At 37.8% G+C, this 19,950-nt stretch overlaps 1 protein-coding gene across 1 annotated transcript; it reads left to right on the top strand.

Annotated features, from left to right (window-relative positions):
• The first annotated feature begins 945 nt into the window (after positions 1-945).
• Positions 946-19,073, top strand: si:ch211-214e3.5 (zinc finger protein 518A). The gene is made up of 3 exons (XM_042507734.1): positions 946-1,269; positions 8,309-8,384; positions 14,081-19,073. Exon 3 carries the CDS (start codon positions 14,101-14,103, stop codon positions 18,235-18,237), a length of 4,137 nt encoding a protein of 1,378 aa, XP_042363668.1. The 5' UTR covers positions 946-1,269; positions 8,309-8,384; positions 14,081-14,100; the 3' UTR covers positions 18,238-19,073.
• The last annotated feature ends 877 nt before the right edge of the window (positions 19,074-19,950 follow it).

The following is a 19,950-nucleotide window of genomic DNA, read 5'->3' as shown; positions in this document are numbered from 1 at the left end:
ACAAAGTAAAAACATTTTCGAAGCTTTCAAACCTTTTCGGAAAATATAATGTGATTTTATCTGTTAACTAAAAGAGTTTTTAAGATTTTTTGATGTTTATAGAGAATGTTACCCTAACTTTAAGGAGAACTAAAAGAGAACTTGCCACTGACAACATTACTAAAGCATTGCACTGTACATTCTCAGAATGTTTTTAGAACCAAAAAATGGTAGCTGTCACCTATTTCATCATTTCAAAAATAACCTTTCCTACATTGCTTGTGGTAAGAAGTGTTTTTCGAAATGTAAATGTAGGTTTTATCAAGCTTACACACACACACACACACACACACACATATATATATATATACGCAAAGTGTTTCCTTGAATTATGTCTAACATGTTATATGCATGAATGTACACTAATAATCAATTAAATAGTGTAAACTATGTGGTAGTGTTGGCTTCAAATGTGTAATGGCAGTCATAATATACATAATGCTCAACAAATACAAAAAGGGGCAGAGAGTAAGAGGGAGAAATGCACAAGCTCATCCAACTGAAGTGTTCTAATAAAGCTGCTGTGGAACCCTGTCAGTGCACCCTGCTACAGTGTTACAATGTAGGCTGATGAGGTAACAATGTGTCAGCTTCACATCCGCCATTATTGTAAGTTTGCGTGTGTATGTGTGTGTGTGTGTGTGTGTGTGTGCGTGAGTGTGTATGAGACAAAGACAGGGGGAGAGAGCTGATAAATTAGCTTTTACACATTTAGAGTTGACTAGTGAATGATTAATTGACGGGGACCAAAAAAGGCATATTTAACATATAACGGATTCAATACGAAATGGCGTATATCCGCCATTGCTGCTCATTGCTTCTTCTTCCACCTAGTAGCCTACACACACACACACACACACACACACACACACAGGCACGAATGACGTAGGGCTCATGCTGCGATACACTGTCAGCTTCTCATGGGCGTCTCGTTCAATAGAATATATCTCCACTTCAGTCAAAGTTGCTTTAACTGTGTTTTCTACGACAAAAATGCCCTTCGCGGCACTAGTTTGGTGTTTGACAAGCAATACATATTCATCCGCTTCTCCATGAGTGTCAAGAGCACAGCAGTACCCGGATGGACTGTCATGGCCGCCGTCGCTGTGGATCCATAGAGAGGAGAGGAGGAAGGCAAATGTTTCTGCTGTGTGTTTTTTCCACCTTTACCTCCTTTTTCACAATGTTGGACGCTGACGGGACGCCGCCTGAACTTCCATCGAGTTCATAGTAAGAAACAACACATTTTCTGTAACTTTAAATGTCTTCGCGTGGGTGGGGACTTTATTTTGGTGTAAAATAACTGCTTATTAAACTCCACACACACTAACATTATCGCGAACTTAAGTGGCTTACATATTTTTCATGTATCGGTGTATAAATTGGCATAGTGCACTAAAATAAGGCAGCTTCCAGTGTGGAGTCCTTTGTTGCTGTGTGTGTTCAGCCTTTAATTCTCCCACTGATGCAGCCTTCCCTCGCGTTTCCTAAACTTAAGCGACCATGGAGCAAGTCACGCGAAGAAGTAAACAAATTATTTTTTAAAAAGATGTCGAATAGCGAGCTTAAATCTGAGATTCACGTTTTTGCAACACGTTGTACTTGTCTCCGTGTTGTGCTGCCGAGGAAGAGTGGAAGTGCAGTTATGAGACGATGCAACTTTTCCTCTCATCTCCAAGCTTCATTTCGGTGTACCCCATCGAGATGGTGTGGGCCAACACAGTACCTGCCCGCGGGCCAGGTGTGCACTAAACTCCTGCTTAGTTTCATTTCAACATTACTTTCATATATTCAGTTGTATTTGGAAGGATTAAAGCTAACTATCTGTATAGTTAGTTTTCATTTGGATAGTGTAATTTTCATGTTGTCAAGCATTTCATAAATGATTTCAGTAAGCCAAAGTGTTATGTGAAGACATTTATGGCAGAAATCACCTTTCCACAGACTGAAGTAGCTGGTGCAGATAAGTCATAAAATCGTGGCAGCCATTTTTTTCCTCCAACATGGCTTCCTCATATCCACAAGGTTGACAGCTGACTGAGACATATGGAGTTGAAGGCTTATACATTACTATTTAATGAGTGCAGTGTTAAATTGAAGTGATATTACCTGTAATTAACACTCTGCCATATTCAACATAAGGCTCACAGGCCAAAGCTGGCCCCCAACAGGTTGTCAGGTGCCATGCCATGCCACCCCCGCCCCTAAATAACAACAATCGGAAAAAAAAAGATTTAAACTGGGAATTGTTTTTGTATTTTTGGAAAAGAAAATGTGCCTGAGTGCATAAAACAGCATCAAAATATAGTTTGTTTATTAAGAAAACAAGTGTCAGTGGAGGAAACCCCTGCATCCTCTCTTAGTCCCAAATGTCCTAAAATCCTAGAAACATCCTGAAATCCTAGAAACACCCTGAAATGCTAGAAGTGTTCTAAAATCCCAGAAATTTCCCCAAATCCTGAAATCCAAGAAATGCTCTAAAATCTGGGAAATGTCTTAAAATCTAAGAAGTGTCCTTAAATCAAAGGAACTTCCAAAATCTAGAAATGTCCTATAATCCTTGAAATGTCCTAAAATCCTAGAAATGTCCCATAATCCTAGAAATTCACAAAAATCCTAGAAACATGTATAGGGCTACTGTGTCTGGACCCTGGCCTCTTGTCATTTGCCAAAATGGCTCCTAAACGAAGCAAGTTGAGCTCTACATTTTTAGAGAGCACCCTGTTGCATTTAGCCTCTGAGGCCTGCTTGCCTCTGTGTCTGGTACACAATGGCACACACAGGAAATATCTTGCATGTAAATGCATTTCCTTGTGTTGATTTATAGTTATCTTTAGGCTGCCAGTCACTCTGTCATTGTCAGTTTAATGGAATTTATGCCTGCTCATTAAGAAAGGTGTGAAAGTTATTCTGTTGGGTTCAAAAATATGAAAACAACACTGCATACTTAACCCATTGAAACCTGGAGCAACATCATTTTTCTGGTGCTACCATGCTTTTTTACAAGTACTTCAACCTTTGAACCCTGAGCTAATTGGTGTTTTGTTTTCCAAAATACGCGAATTGGTAAAACATGGCAACTCGGTAAGAAATGTTCCAAGACTTGAGAAAAAGTGTTAGATTTCTGAAATTATTTTAAGAGAGCTAGGGAAAAATGTCTAGGGGAAAAAAGGGGAAAAGCCAGGGGGAAACTATAGTTATAACTACCATTGTTACATATTTGAAATTAGCTTAAAGAATAATCATTTCCTTGCTTTTTTAAAACATTTAAAAATAGCAATAAGAATAGTTTTCAGGTGATTTTCTTGTACTTTTTAAAATAAAATTCCTACTAATTTTTAGTTCTTTGCTTCTTTTGTTGCTTATTGCCTTCTTACCACATTTTTGAAAGAAATCAAGCCAATTTGCTCAGGTTTCAAAGGGTTTAATCACTGCTCGACAAATATCATATTTCTGAAACTGCTATTTAACTCATCTGATTGACAATATTTTAATTGTTTGGTCAAAAAATGACTGTTCTAATTTCCCAAAGACAATGTGATGTTATCACTCGGCTTGTTTTGCTTGAGCAACACTCCAGAAGACCAAGATATTAAAGGGAAACACCACCATTTTTTCCACATCAAAGTGTGTTTCCAGGTGTTTGGGAGTACTACTGCATATGTGGAAAAAGTAGTATAAAGCCTGTAGTGTCTCCAGAGGGAGCTCCTCCTCAGGGAGACTGTAGCTTTTCATCTCTGCTGCAGGCTACAGGCTCTATGTTACCTGCCGCTTGTATAATACACCAGAATCTTGAATCAGTCTTTCAGCAGTCAGTTGCATTGTGGGATAGTGTAGGTACAGTTTTGACAAGGAAGAGGAATAAAAAAGACTAATATCTCTGGTACTGCCGCATCGATTGTGATCCATACAAAACTTAACATTCTGAGTCTGACAGTCTGATAGAAGTGAGTTTCTCCTGGAGTTCCCTGGTGATTGTAGTGTGCTTAAGTTATCACATTAAAAACCAATCTGCACAACTGAGAAGATTTAGCTCAGAAATGCTTTCTAGAAAATACTGAATATCATTAATCTGATCAGTTGCTTATTAATTGTCAGTTGACATTGCAATTTATCATTTCAGCCCCACTTTTAACAAATTAGTGCCGTCATTAAACCCTAAAGGCAGTAATGGATGAAGTACCTGGAAGCTACACTTGAGTAAAGCTCAGATATGTTAACAGAAAATAACCTATGAGTATGTTAATTGAGCAAAAGTCTGAAACTACTGATGTTTACTATACATAAGTATTCGAACTTATTCTGTTATATTAAATGTACTAACATATTAGGAAAAGTTAAAAAATATATGTTGTTAATAAAAGAACAAGCAGTCAGACTTTGAAGAATTACAATGTTTACTTCTTTTCTTACATACACCACCTTAAAAATGGAGAGCACATCACACTTCAAGATAAAACAAGGTCTTTTTTTTTTTGCAACTTAAAGGATTTCAGGAACAATACCCAGTTTTTCCTTCCTTCTCATTCCTTCAGGCATCTGTCTGTCCCTTCCTCCCTTCCTGTCTGATTTTGTAGTAAGTAGCTACAATGCCTAGGGGAAATGTAGTTGAGTAAAAATATCTTAATTATGAAATGTAGTGGAGTAAACGTGAAGCTTGACAGAAATATAAAATCTCAAGTAAAGTACAAATACTCCCCAAAAAGTAGTTAAGCATTGTAACAAAGCATTATTACTTTGTTACATTACAACAATGCTTAAAGCATTGGTTCAGTTTTCAGGCTGCTGCAGCTAAGAGTGCACATTTTAAGCACTTCCCTGTATCAATTAATCAGTAAAATAAATGATCCATTAATCGTAATTTGAAAAACTAACAAACATAAAAGCATTGTTTATTTTAAACAAAACCAAATGCATTCTACCCTCAGTCAAAGCCTACAGTAACACATTGCATATGTGTTGACAGCATTTCATCATTTTCACATGTTCAATTAAATTCTTTATGACTGATTAATCGATCAACGATTAATTGTTATCATCCTTGTTGTCCGAGGAAGGGCTAATGCCTGAAACATCACACATGTGGAGGTAATCGAATACATTTTCATGGGAGCATGCACTAGTGTGCAGACTTTGTTTATTCTTTCATATCTAGTTTTGCTTGGTCCAGCACCTAGTTTTTATCACTTTTGGATGTGCACGCTGCTTGAACTTTTCTCTGTCATCCTTAGTTGCAACCATCCAGCATTTCTCACTTGTAAAAATGATCTTGAACAAGCTGTATTCCTATTTATGCTCTAATACTGCTGCAGTAGGTTTGCAGTGGTATACTTGTTTCAAGGTATGGTATGAAAATGTATGGCTATCACACTGTATACATTTGCTTATATACGGTATTGAAAAAACAAACAAACATTGCAAACAATGGAGAATCTTGCCTTTGTTTTAGTTTTTTTCCAAAGTGATAATTTTTATAAATACTTATATTTAAAAAATGTTTTCAAGTTTCAGTTGTTTAAAATGTGTTTGTTCAACACGCAAACCTTTTTGTTTTCATTCTTGTCCTTGTAACTAATATTATAATAATTATTTTTGTAATACCCAATACAGTCATACCCTCAGGCTATGGTACTTTCTGAGGTGGTTATCATATAGTAAAAATCCCATGCTGTTGCAACCCTATTCTGTGGTAAGAAATATAATTGATGCAGAGGAGACTAAACTGATCTTGTTAACAGAGCAAAGCCATTCAAGAACTTTAACATTTTAAAATAACTTATTAATGTATCTTTATATACACAGCACAAACACATGCAGACAAAAAAGCTAAACACTTATGGAAAAAGACTGCACCTTTGAATCAGCAAGGCCTGCAAGTGAGGATGGACTCATTACTGTTGCTGATTGAGAAAATTATAAAATAAATAAAGCATTTAGCTTGAAAATTATAAGATATAGCATTAAAATGTTTGTGTGCAATGTTAAAAATATGTGGAGATATAAAATATTGGTTCCAAAGAGAGAGAAGCAGTTGACCCTGATATTGGAGATGAGGAATTCGGCAGATGTTATTTCTTAGTAGAATTGAAATGGACAGTTAATCCATTGTTATGAATATTCTGGTAGGTTATTATTTTTTATTTTTTTTTAATTGATATTTTAGGGATCAACAAATGACAACATTACAGCATTACAAGTGTTGTTCCCCTCTTTTCTTTTTACACAAAACAGGAACAATAAACATTGTTTCTGCATTGAAAAACAATAGTCTTAAATCATATAAATATTGTTAAATATTTTTCCTAACAAGACAATAAAATAAAACATGTAGGCAGGTTATTTTTAGATGATTATATATTAAATACTTAATGCTGTTTCACTCACTTCCCAGCCACAGTTGTGGTCAGATAATTCTGTGAAATTTAAAGAGGCCCTTTGAGGTGTACTTGTGAACAAACAGAGGTTATGTTTCCATGTAGTGTTACTCACCACAATGAATCATGTGTCTCTTTGAGCCCTAACAAGCATGTTGAATTCATTTCCTTCCTCAATAAATATTAGCAAAGGCAATTTTAATCGTTTATGAAATCCTGCATTGTTTACATGCATGTCTACTAGCTTGCATTCTTCTTCATCTTCCTTGTGTTTGCTCACACGATGCTGAGTGTCTCGGCTGTGACTGCCACCTGTGGATCAGTGGAATAGTGCAAAAGAGTGAGAAAAAGAGTGTGTATTGTGTCACCCACATGAAAATAATGCAACAACAGACAGTCTCTTTCATAAAAGGCTACTATTAATGCTCAAAGGCTCCACATGTTTCCTTTATATCATGTTTATGAGATGTTTTAACAGCCAATATCCGGCCGTCAATTTTTTGTCTAAATTTAATAATAATAATGATTATTAATTTTATTAATGGGCACCTTTCAGGACACTCGAGGTTACCTTCTAAAAACAACAACAATTAGACATATGTCACCAGACAAAGTATACGGACGATACATGGTAAAAAAAAAAGCTAAAAATAAACATTCAACAACAGTGGTTACATGGAATAAGCAAGCCTTTTAAAATGTGAGTTTTAGGATTTGAAAATGTTGTTTTGATTACAAAACAAAAATACATTGTCTGTGCACATGCAGTCTGCAGTCAAATCTGGAGCACAACTTGGATGGAAATATGTAAAGGTGAAACATGTCACCAAAATCCTAAATCACTTGTCTATTTAGTAATGTGTAGGTGGACTTTATGTCACATGTCATGGTGTTCAGCAGAGCCAGTGTTGAGTTTCTGTTGATAGGAGAAGTGTGTCAAACTGAGGGGTTATTCGCTCTTTTTTTTCTTTGTTGAACGATATGCTCCTGCAGTATTTCCATATTTTAATTGCACACAGTTAACTCAAACATGAATCATGACAGCCTCAGTCAAGAGTATTTTTTTACTCTTTAAGCATGAAAAAAATTAGAGGTTCAATTTCTGTAAACACATGTGACATTGTTCACATGTCACTCAGGTAGACAGCATGCTTAGAGTTTTTAACTGTGCTCCCCTCCCTCATTCAGCTCCTTCCTCTGTACTTCTCAGAACCACACACACACACACACACACACACACACACACACACACATCTACCTCCCCTGCTGAGCTATTCATAATTTTTCAGCCAACATTTTTTAAGAATAATGTTTTTGTTACAAAAACTGTTAGTACCATTCTGATAACATATATCAATTGTTTGAAAGCCAAAAAAAAAAGTCCCTTCAGATTAAGAATTTTCTAGAGCAGCAAAGTTTCAGGAATAATATTAATTGTAATTGAAATATAGCCAGTTATGCATGGTGTCCAGTTTAGTGCACAGATGATTAGTTGTTATTTCCTCATGACATAAAGTCAATACTTGGACATTTTAACAACTTTAACACTCCTCAGATGTTATTTGATGGTACCTAATATTATATATCTGCAATGCTCTCCTGTTACAAAAGGACTAGAAAAATAATCCTTAGCTGCACAACATTTCTTAATTGTGTCGGCCATCTTGGTTTTGAGAGATTTGTGATGTATTTAAACCACCTGGCCAGTGGGTGGCAGTGTGCAGCATGATGCGTCCAGCTCCACTGTAGTGGCTGATCCGTAAGTAAATCATCAAATCCCCACATAAACCAGAAAATGCCTTTAAGTAGCTGTCCTCTGAAATGAGAATTATGTGTGAAACAGCAGAAAGTTATTTAAAAACTGAAAGAAGTAATTTTCTGCTTCTGTCTTACAGGTGCCGTGGCCACACTACAAGCTCTTCTGCAGACACGACATGCATTAATGTTTGAGTTTGTCCTAAAGGAGTCCAGGTAATAACTGCTTATTAAATGTATTTTTACCACATATTCATACTGCAGCATTAAAGCTATAAGTTAAGTGTGGGTTTTGAAATTGTCAAAAAAAATGTGTTTTAAGTAACTGGCTCAATTGGGTGGTGTTTGGAGCTTATTTAAATTTTATACAAGAATAGTAGTAGTATCTAGCCTTGTCGATAGTTTTGGTGGTTCTGTGAAAGCAGTTTTAGATATCTGCTGACACCTTGCACACAATGGGGCTCGCGGGGGGGTGGGGGGGGGGTGATACGTTCTATGGATTATCCAGAGTAGTGTCTTTGTTTTTGGATTTCTTTTTTATTTGGGTGGAAACATCAAAAGCGGAATATCTCAACACCTCTTTGGCCAGATAACACAAGATATATTTAGAATGTTGTTGTTTTTTTCTAATTTTGTCAAAGTGACCCTAAAACATATGTAGAACAGAAGACATTGTGGTTGTGTCATAGCACTTAACAATTCATTATGATCTCTTAGAGCCTTTTGGTGGAGTTATATGAATTTTAGTTTTGTTTATGCAAATCAATCACGTCTAATCAAGTCTAAATTACAGCATACACATAATGGTAGAATAGGTAAGGCTGAATGACAAAAACAGCTCTTTGTATAACGCAGTATAGATCACAAGCACCACTAACTATAAATGATCATACAGTAACATACTCACTTCTGTAGCAGTTTGAAGAACCACTGAACATAGACTGGGTTAGTTTAAGCAGCCTAATAAACTGAGTAGCCAGTTTATTGTTTCAAATTATCAGGAGTAATGAAATTATTGTTGTTATGTGAATGAAAGTTAAACTGAGAGACAAAAACTCCTGAGGGTGATGTGAGGTAATCAACCAGGAGAGGATGTATCGCTCCTAAGGACCATCTAGACCCGTTGCCATTGAAACATCGCCTTCTGGCAGTTTTTGGGCGCACTTAAAGTCAATATTTTCAACTTTCCAGCTCTAGGCATGGAGTCACACCGCTGGTCAATGTCATTTTTGGTCATGTGCATGCAGTATGCGCACACAGCCATGCACCAGGCGCTTTCTGCTGTTTTTACATAGGGCTGGGTATTGTCAAGAACCTCACAATTCAATTCAATTTCGATTCTTTGGGTCACGATTCGATTTCGATTGGATTCGATATTGATCCAGTTGCTTTGATATAGATTCAGTTATGTTGTTGATGTCAGAAATACCCAGATAATTCATTTGAATACCTTCTGATATGTGTTCAATAAAGCGTGCATTATTTGTATTGATTTAAAACAAACTGACACCAAAACTTATTTTACCATTACGGTATTCTTTATTAAATAAAAATTAAAACTAAAATAAATTAAAGTACAGAAAAGTGCACATTTTTGCCTGAGCTGAACTTAATAAAAGTAATAAACATTTAAGCAGGATTTGTCAACCTGCATTTGTGTGTGATCCACAGCTTTAGCATTAGCAACAGGTTCCAAAACATCTGGGTGGTGTCGGCTCAAATGGTTAGGTAGGTTCGTCGTATTGTTGCAGTGTTTAAACACTGACTCACAAGGCTCACACACCACGTAACTACTATCAACTTCGTGTATCCAAACGTTGGCTTTTAATGTTGTCTGCGCTGATTTTAACACACCGCTACCTCGCACCACTGTTGCCATTTTAATGAATAAACAGACGTTGTTTGGGGGTCAAGAGGGGCCTCTGAACAATGTCAATCACACTCCAGCGGCACTCACACTGCCCCACAGGAGTGCGGCGTCATTACAACGGAAATAATCGATTTCAGGATTTATTTATTTATGAATCAATATTGAATTGGCAAAAAACATACTGCAATGCACTGATGAATCACTTTTTTTTACCCAGCCTTATTTTTACATGTGCGCTTCCAAGGTGTTGATGCGTCTCAATGTGGTTGCCCGTTTGCACTTTGCCCACTAGTGTACCTAATTTTTTTTTTTTATCATGTGAAGCATTTTGGCCAAAGACAAGTTGTTTAAGATCTAGGTTTAAAGTTCCAGCTAGAACCAAAAATTACCAATCTTGACCTGAAGTCCGAACCATGAAGACATCAGTGGTTCTCATATTCTACAGCTTGGACAGAGTGGATGGCGTCTTTGAAGCAATAAGTCTCCTACATCTAGTTGGTCCATGCTTGTTTTTGGAATAAAACAAATATCGGTAATATCAGAATATAAGCCGCAGGTAATCAGAGCAAACTGCCATCTTGCTGCTACGGATCACATCCAGTTGTACACTCATGCATTATCACTAAAACTGTAAAACTATTTTATCATCTAAAACGCTTTGACATAGACAGTCTCAAGCATGGATGAGTAGCACCTGGGCAAATGTATATGTTTGAACCAAAGAGCAGAATTCAAACATGTGCTTGCCCTTACATGTATACGGCAGTGTTTAAAATTCTAAGGTCTTTGTAAAAAAACATGATTTATTAACTGATCAACAAATGATATTATGAGTGAAGTATTCCTTTAAACATCCCCTTGTATATCATGGTGGTTCTTCATAGTCACGGTTTTCTTTATTTCTACATATATTTCTTATAACTTTTAATGCTCTTTTTCATTAATCAAGACAGAAAGTGTAACATCTATCTTTCAGCTGTAGCTGAGCACGTTTACTGCAAAGTTACCAGCTCAAAATAAAGGACAGAGATTGTGGTGAAGGTCAGAGACGCAGTAATAAGCTGTCAATGTAGTGTCATGGGAAGCTGGAGGCATTTATCAAGGCAAATGCATATGCAGTGTCCAGACTTTTCTTTTGAAAAGCTTAGTATGAGAGCAAGAACAATTCTGTAAGAAGTTAATTTGCATGCAAGTAGGGAGGAGAGACTTGAGTAATCTGATTGGTGGGATTTGTTTCCTTTAACCACTCTGAGCTTTCAGTGACCAGGCAGCATACTTGCCAAGCTATGTGTGTCATTTCTGTCTCCACTGAAAACACTAGTATGCAAACAAGAGCCATTCTGTTTTGACTAAATGTCTCTCAGTATCATACTTTATCTTATTTTGGCTTTTTTGGTGAGCTACAGTGTTTTCCTCTAAATGTGAGGGTCATTAGTGGGGGAAGAGTGGGTTCTTTACATTTATACATACATGCATATATACATACCTTTATACGTGTGTGTGTATATATATATACATATATATATATATGCAAAGGGAAGGAAAACACATTTAGTGTTTATAAACTATAAAACTGTAAACTATTTAGCATAGTTTAACTCATGGGTAAGAGATTCAATGCTATTTTAATATTAAATTTAACTTAAGTCCTAATTGGTGCACACTTGAAGTTTCCCCTCTGCCTTCTCTGTATTACAACCCAATTTTGACCCATTTTTTAAATGTTAGAATTTAATCTTCAGTGATTTTGAGAATAAAGAAATGAATGTGTCATTTACTAGAAAGGGGGCAGAAATGGGATTTCTTACCCATGTTGTAATCTCCAGTCGTGAAAAAAAACCTCTACCAAGCACATTATTGTTGTGTGGGATGGACTGTCAGGCCCCCAATAAATATAATGTGGAAATTTGTGCCCAACCCCTATTTAATTAGTAATGAATTGCCTCCAAAAAATAAAGGAAAGCTCATTTCTCTGCTCAATATTTAGTGTTGAACTTACTCCAAAACACAGATTGGTTTACATGTCAAGCAGCACAAACACAACAGCTGTCTGTCGTAAATGAGTGCCAAAGTGTTTTGGTTTATCTGTATTCTCCTTGCACCATGCACAGTTGATGACTCAAAAGTATACTACACAGGTTAAACAGTCTGTTTGAATGGCAGCATCACTGATGCACATGTTAATATAAACCAGTGTTGTGCTGCTGCCGCTGATGATCACATCTGGTCAGATGTTTATCGGTGCAACAGGCTGGAGGATGATCTGAGTTTGGAAAAACTGCCTGCAGTTGATTTGTCAGGATTCTGTGTTGCTGATAATTATTGTGTTGTTGATCAAAATGCATCACTCGTTGCAATTCTGTGCACCAGAGCATGTATTATCTGTGGATCACAGTACTTAGACACAGTTACGCTTCAGTTAATGTTGAAAGTACAGAGAGATACTTTCTTTTTTTTTTAATTGTGAGCTCCTGTAAAGCCTCCTACTTGTCATCATGAAAATTCTCAGTGGGATACCTATAATTTAGCTTGGTTTGTGTCTCAAACTGTGCCGGGTGAGGTTCTCAAATTTCAGGGAACTGAGCCTTGAAAGTGCATAAAAAATTCTTGAATTTTATAAGAAGTTTTGGGAACACTGACTTTTCCATTATTTTTCAGGTCCCTCAAATTAAAGCCCATGAGTTGGTAAATGTGAAATGTGCTTTTTAGATTGTGGTTTATATTTTTTTTTTTCTTTTTTGTGGTATTCATGGTTCCCCCCAGTGCAATATTAAGTGGAGGTGTAAGCCACTCAGGTCTTGCTGTATTTCACATCATGAGCAAATTAGTTAATTATGGCAGAAAAATGGGTCACACTCATTAAATAAAGGCGTCAAGTATTTGATCTCCTAAATAGCACATTCTGTTTTTTCTTAATGTTGATGTTTATTTTATAAAAGTGTATTAATTTGTTATAATCTTAGGAGAGGTCCATGTCCAATGTCAAAACCTTTGTGGTATGTTTAAGTAGGAATGAAATCATGATCAATGTTATCACCAAATATCTTTTGGATTATCATGCATGTTTGGGTAGGTGTACTGTGAAGCCATATTTCCATCAAAAACTTTCGGTGTAGTACCTTTGGAACCAAAACTAACACTTATGAACGTAAACTTGACCCAAGATCTGTGTAGTGTTTACACTGCAGTCAGTTCTCTTATATGTGGGTGGGATTGTTGTCCCTCCTTGCTCATTCCAGCTTCACTCGCTGTATTTCCATGTTTACCAGTTATACAGAGTGAAGACTGCACTCCATTTATCGTACACAGAACAGGGCTACTCAGCAACATTTTCCAGAACAAAAAAGAGCAGGCTGGAATGAGAGTCTCTCTCAATGGGATATTTTAAATAGCGGGTTTGTGAAGCGACTCCTTGTCAGGCAAGAGTAGGGGTTTATTGCTGCCAGAGCGCACCAGAATGACATTTCACCAAGTGAGAAGTAGAATATATGCAGTTCACTTAATCCGGCCACAATAAATATACATTTTTGAAATTCTTTAACATCCTCTCATTGCTAAAAGTTTGTCATTCAAGAGAGACAATAAAAAGAGCTGGAATTATCATCAAGTAACACTACATGTGAACGTTAAACCTTAAAAGTTGCTGTCAATCGGCCCAGTGAGATGCTGATAGAGGCTGCAAACATCCTTTCATTTTTATAGTTATAGTTTATTAATGTTTCTACTGACCAATCAATCAACTACAGTGTTTCTAGCTCCACCTTTTTGTTCAGATCAGTGTGTAAAGTACCCCAAACAGACAGGTGACAAAAAATGGGGACAGTGAGGAATGGTTCTATTGGCATCAACTTTTCACAATCAAAACACAAAAAATACCTACCAAACTGAATTGAACTGAACCAACCTGCTTGGTGGAAACACAGCTTAATACATACAAAACACAATGTGTTTTTTCTACTCTACAGACATGTTAAGTGCATTTTGTGTGTGATATCCTGCTTCTTGTACTAATGAAAAACACATTTGTGTCCTTCTCTTACAGATATCTACAGATTTAGAACTATGGAAGAAGACCTCACAGTACCTCATGATTCTGCCAAAAACTGCAACATTTCAGTTATAGGGGATGAAAAAGAAAAGGTAAAAGACTTTGTGTATAAGCATTTCAGAGAAGTGGCAGATGGGTCACTCTTCAATAATGCAGAAGAATCTTCCATCAAGGAACATGGGAGCTCCACCAAGAAAGAAAAACTCAATAAGGCCCATTGTAAAAATCAGCAGGGGGCTGTTTTCTCTGGAAAGATATTAAGTTTTGGATGCTCGGTGTGTAAAGATGATTCCACATATAGCCCCAATGATCTCCTTAAACATTTTCGAGCCGCCCATAAAGGAACCCTTCCTACATACCCTTGTGACTTGTGCGGTTTTGTCACAAATGAGTTCCCTGCTCTTCAACGCCATCGAATTGAACACAGGAATACCCTGGTTACATGTGAGCTCTGTGACAACGATGTTCAGTACTCTCTGCTTTTGCTTACCAGACACTACATCATGTGTCACAGTCTAAATGGACAGTTTAACTGTGACTGGTGTGAGTTTACAACTGTGGATGCAGGTACATTCGTCCAGCACATCCATCATCACAATGAGAGTCCTTGGAAGTGTTCAAAATGCAGACATATCAGCTTGAATGAAGAGGATCACCAGAAGCACATGAAAGCTCATTCAGATACATTCCCCTTCAATTGTCAGCTCTGTGGATACGGTGCAACAAGAAGCGAGAATCTTAAAAAACACACGGCAGCTGTTCACAAAGAGGAGGCTGAGAGAAGGTGGAAAACTATAGAAGACAGTGGGAATTCAGCATCTGCAACCTTAAAACTTTTGCTGAAAAAGAGTGCTGAAGCACAGGAGGCTCAAAGGATATCCAAACTGAACTGTCTTTCTGGGAGTTTACCAAACCAAAATGGCAGGCTAATCAAACCAGAGATATGCCTTGAGGATGCCCACCACTTTGTGGATGGGACTGTAGCAAAAAAAGACAATAAAAATTGGAGTAAAGGCTCTCAAAATACAGAGCAGTCATTGCCAGTAATGTTACAGGAATGTGACAACTCTGCAAGTTCTGATGCTGCAAGTCACACCAATCCTAATGGTCTGACCGTTCTGATGGTTAAGAACAAAATCTCTCTTCCCCCCAACTGTACAACCAAAGTGATGGGTTTCAAGATGGTTGACGGCAAAAAACATCTAGTTCTCAAAGTAATACCAACAGCAAAGCAAGAGTCATCTGCTCAGAATCATTCTGTGGTCGAAGATGTGGGCTCCTCGCCACCAAATCCTGTGTTGTGTAAAAGCAGGGTCTCTAATGAGAATGGGGAATGCTCTGATGGCAAGAACTCAACATCACATTGCTTTGCTCTTTCACCAAGAAGTGGATCATGCATACAGGTGGATCAAGATGATATAATGGCAGTAAAAGTAAAGATTGAGGAGGAAGAAACCTCTGTTTGCAACCTTGATTCCACCCCACCAAGAGATGATATTGGGGGACAAACTAATCCTTTACTAAGTAGGTCTTCAACTTGTGCAGACACGTTATATCCCTTAACTAATGAGTCTGATCACCCAAGTCAAACAACCTGTTTAGATAAAAGTAAGTTTAACAACTCAGTTTCTGTAATATTTAACCCCGATTCAACCCCCCATGGTGGTTCTCAAATCAGTAATACTGCTAGTACGCTCACTGGTTTATCTTCACCTTCAAAAGTTGCTCGGGAAACATTGCTTTCCAAACAATTCTGTAAAGATACTATTGAAAACTGTGGGGCTGCAGATGAATTATTAATGACTGAAGAAGAAGCAGGCAAACTCATTGATGAACACAAAGGGAACTCCTCCTCTAACACTAAAGAAGACGATGACCAAGATTTTCAGTGCACTCCTGTAAAGACTGATAGGGTTAGAACTGAGACTAACCAGAAAAACAGCCAGCATTTTAAGAGGCTTTCAACTTATCCAGTATCTCCATCAGAGTCATCCCCACCCACTTCAGTTAGCTGCAGAGAAAGTGCCATGGGCTCAGAAAATTGCAGACAAAATTCACCAATTCAAGGTGTATTTACTTTTCACAATTATTCCAAAGAAACATTTGGCACACCTAACACTACCCAAAACTTTGACAATATGTCTGAACATTCGGCAGACAAAGACAGTAATTGTGAGTCATCACAGTTTAGCTTGACATTGGCAGAGTCTCCAGAACCATTCACAGAAAGTGGTAATGGAGAAGACTCAACTCAAGAAAAGCTGTCAGATACTGACATTGAGGTTGATGGATGCATCAATAGTGTTGACGATCCTGCCACTGAGGATGAAAATCCTGATTCAGTGCTCCAAGACTTCAATATTATCAAAATTGAGGAGGATAGCATTCCTATATCTAACAAACAATCTGAAACAAAGAGTCATTCAACTCTCTCGGGCAGTTTTGTGGAGGAACATTCAGATGCAATCATTACCCAACAACTTAATAAGGAAAGAGTTGAGTCTTCAAGTGCAAGTAATGATTCATTGAAACAAACAAAAACAACTTTACGAATTCTGCATTTGCCAGAGGGAAAGCAGTCAGTGCTTCTGAGAACTTCTGAAAATCGATTTGCCATGCCGATGCACGTCAAGGCCTCTCCAGGTTTCAAACTAATAACCAATTCTACAAATCCCCAGATCAATGTATCTTATATGAAGCCAGGGTCAGAAAGATCAAGTAACCCTACTGGAGTAACCCTCACTCCAAACAGCAGGAGGATAGGTGACAGCAGGAGGATAGGTGTAACAGCACCAGTTTCAAGAACTGCTGAAAAAGGGAAAACACTCCTCTCTGCTGTTCAACCGGGTGTTAGCACCTCCTCAAATCACTACCTTATCAACAGCCCAGGATTTAAGGGTCCCGTACTCCTTTCAAGCACACCACATAACACACCTACAGACAAAACGGCAAAGGCACAGCCAACTTGCTACTTGGTGCAGAGGTCTGTTCCATTTGTTCAGAACCCCAGTGTTCCTGGCCTTAGACTGGCAAGTACACAACTCCCACTCAGCTCACGGCCAGTTGTGGCCATGCCTGTGAGCTCTGCAGACAAACCCAACAGTCTGCAGTCTGGTCGCCAGGCATTTTTGCTCCGATACATTTCTCCACCCAAGTCTCGCTTACTATTGAACAATCAAGAGGCAAAGACTGGAACTCAGTGTAGCCAAACCAGTGAAAGTACTGCAAACAAAGTCATATTTAAAATAGTCACTCCAACTGGTAGCCTTCTTACAAGTGGAGCCTCCACCTCAAGCAGCCAGCCTTTGTTTTTGGCCACCAGACCTCAGACCCAGTGTTTTCTGGTGTCATCAAACAAAACAAATCCAAATGCCTCAAATGGAGTAAAGAAATTCATCACCATCCAAAATACAGCACAGAAAGATGTCATTGAATCTTGCATTTCACCCTCTCAGATGAATGTAAAGGTCCAGCTGTGTGAAGCAGAGAAACCTATCCTAGCCCCAAGGCCAATTCGGCCTCCAAGCCAAAGGAAAAGGCGCAGGAAACCGTTGTTTGATGAGCTGCCAACCACGGTGCATAAAGCTAGAAGACTGTCAAATAAAGTACTGACTGAGAAAGAGACTACTGTGTTATGGAAGCCTGTAGCCAAAGAAGTTGAAAGGACATTAAGGCTTGCCCCATTCAGTTCTCTACAGCAGGTCAAATGCCCTCGTAGGTACCAACCTGTAGTGGTGCTCAATCATCCAGATGCTGACATTCCCGAAGTGGCCAATATCATGAAGGTAGTTAACAGACACAAAGGTGCTGTCTCAAAGGTCTCTCTGTCTCAGAAAACAATCCAAGCTCTCTCTGAGCTTGGTGCTCTCTGGAAGAATTCCTCGACCAAAGGTGCATCATCTCGCAGCGGTGATCCAAGACCCCGGCCAGTTCAGAGTTCTGTCCGAGAGCGGTTCCTCCTGAAAATGAAACTTAAGAAAAAAAGCAAAAAAAAGTATGAGGTCGTGAAAACTCTATCAGGTTGTAGACAAGAGCCTGTGGTGTTTGACTGCTGGTTTTGTGGTCGACTCTTCAACAGCCAAGAAGATTGGATCGGCCACGGTCAGCGGCACCTCATGGAGGCCACTAGAGACTGGAATAAACTGTTCTAAAAATTTTCCATCATCTTAAAATGAGATGATATTCTGTCCTTTTAGAGGTGGAACAAATGGTTGAAGTTGTATATTTTTTAATGACCTTCCACTCTACGTTTGTTCAGTTTCTGTCCTTGTAAATACATCTTAAGTAAATCATAGTTTATCTTTTCATAGGTGCATATTCTGGTAAATTATGTACTGCAAGCATGATTGATATCATGCATGCACAGGTCAAATTGAACTGTGAAAATGGTACACTGTAATTAAGAGTTGTGGTAGGAGCACAAGCTTAAAGAAAGGGGACAGTATCAGCAAAGGTTGTATGTAGAGTTGGATTAAATTACTCAGGTGATTTCATATTGATCTGGTTTGTCATTTTTGCTCATAAATTTCAAAACAGCAGAGGCCTAGTTTAAGGGACTTTTATATCTTTTACTATCCTGCACATGAGGACAGGGAACTATTTGTATAGCTTAACTCTAAAGCTTGTACACAAATTCCTTTGTTTTGCGCTTGTGATGAAGAAATGTTCTGGTCCAAATGGTTCTTTTTTGTATGTTTTAATTGAAAGGGTATATAATTTTACTCTATTCTATCTTCAGGATTAGTTTACAGTTTCCGTGTCAGGATTTTGTCAACCTGTAGCATGCGCTTGTCATAATGAGAGCGGAGATTTTTCAAGGTAATCCCTTAAGTTTAACAGGTGTTGCAAAGAGACAGATGGTTTTATAAAATACTTTTGCAGAGAAATCCTGTAAAACACGGCTCTCTGTCAGGACTTCAGAAATACAGATCAGCCCATTTTACACCCTATGCAGTTTCCATGCAACAATATATTTGCTGTCAGCAGCTCAGACTGTTTACTTGTGCTCATTGTGAATCCACTTTTTATTTCCGAGTTTACAGATAAATCTTTTAAGGTCCCATTCATTTGCTTTACGATTATTTTTATGTGGGTTGTTCATTTAAGAAGATCATGGTGCAGGATATTGGCTTTGAGAGTTAAAAATAAAATCTGTCAGAAACAACAGAAATGTTAGTCAAGTGTTGTCACAGGTCTGGAGAGTGAGATTTGGCATATCCACTTCAATTAGTGATATTAAAAGGGCTGCAACTCACAATATTCTTTATTATAGATTCATTTGATTTATCTTCTTGTTAAATCAATAATTTGGTGTATTAAATATTAGAATACAGCAAACATTGTCTATTTTCTGAAGATCAATATGGCATCATTAGATGCCCTTTTTTAGTCCAAAAGACAGTGCAATACCCAAAGATATTCATTTTATTTTTTACATAATACTGGGGAAAGTGGAACATCATCACCATTAAAAATCTGGAAAAAGGCACTGTCATGCATTTTTGTTTGAAAAATTACTATTTTCTCACCAATACTTACACTAATCAATAAATTGACTTCTGAAATTTCTTAAGTAAAAGTGGGTATTAAAATGAGTCTCAGACAATGTAACATATTTCAAATTGCTTTTTGTTGACCTTTTCCCCTTTTTTATCTATAGAACAAATGTTAAGCTACTACTACCAAGTCACTCAACACTTCCTGCAGATATTTCTCATTAAATGCCTACGTTAAGAAACAAATTTTGCACTTAAAGCCAATGGAAGGCTGGCTGGGCAGCCAATGTCGAGCCCTGTGTTACTGCACCAGCCTCCACACAACAACAACTCATTTTTATACACTTGGAACGCAGCAGCAATGGAAAT

Source organism: Plectropomus leopardus, chromosome 19, assembly GCF_008729295.1.
Source record: "Plectropomus leopardus isolate mb chromosome 19, YSFRI_Pleo_2.0, whole genome shotgun sequence".
Taxonomy (NCBI): Eukaryota; Metazoa; Chordata; class Actinopteri; order Perciformes; family Serranidae; genus Plectropomus; species Plectropomus leopardus.
This window is presented reverse-complemented; position numbering and strand designations above follow the sequence as displayed.

Bases quoted from the DNA above. Each gene is read 5' to 3' on its own strand.
- si:ch211-214e3.5 (XM_042507734.1), top strand. From the start codon at position 14,101: ATGGAAGAAGACCTCACAGTACCTCATGATTCTGCCAAAAACTGCAAC.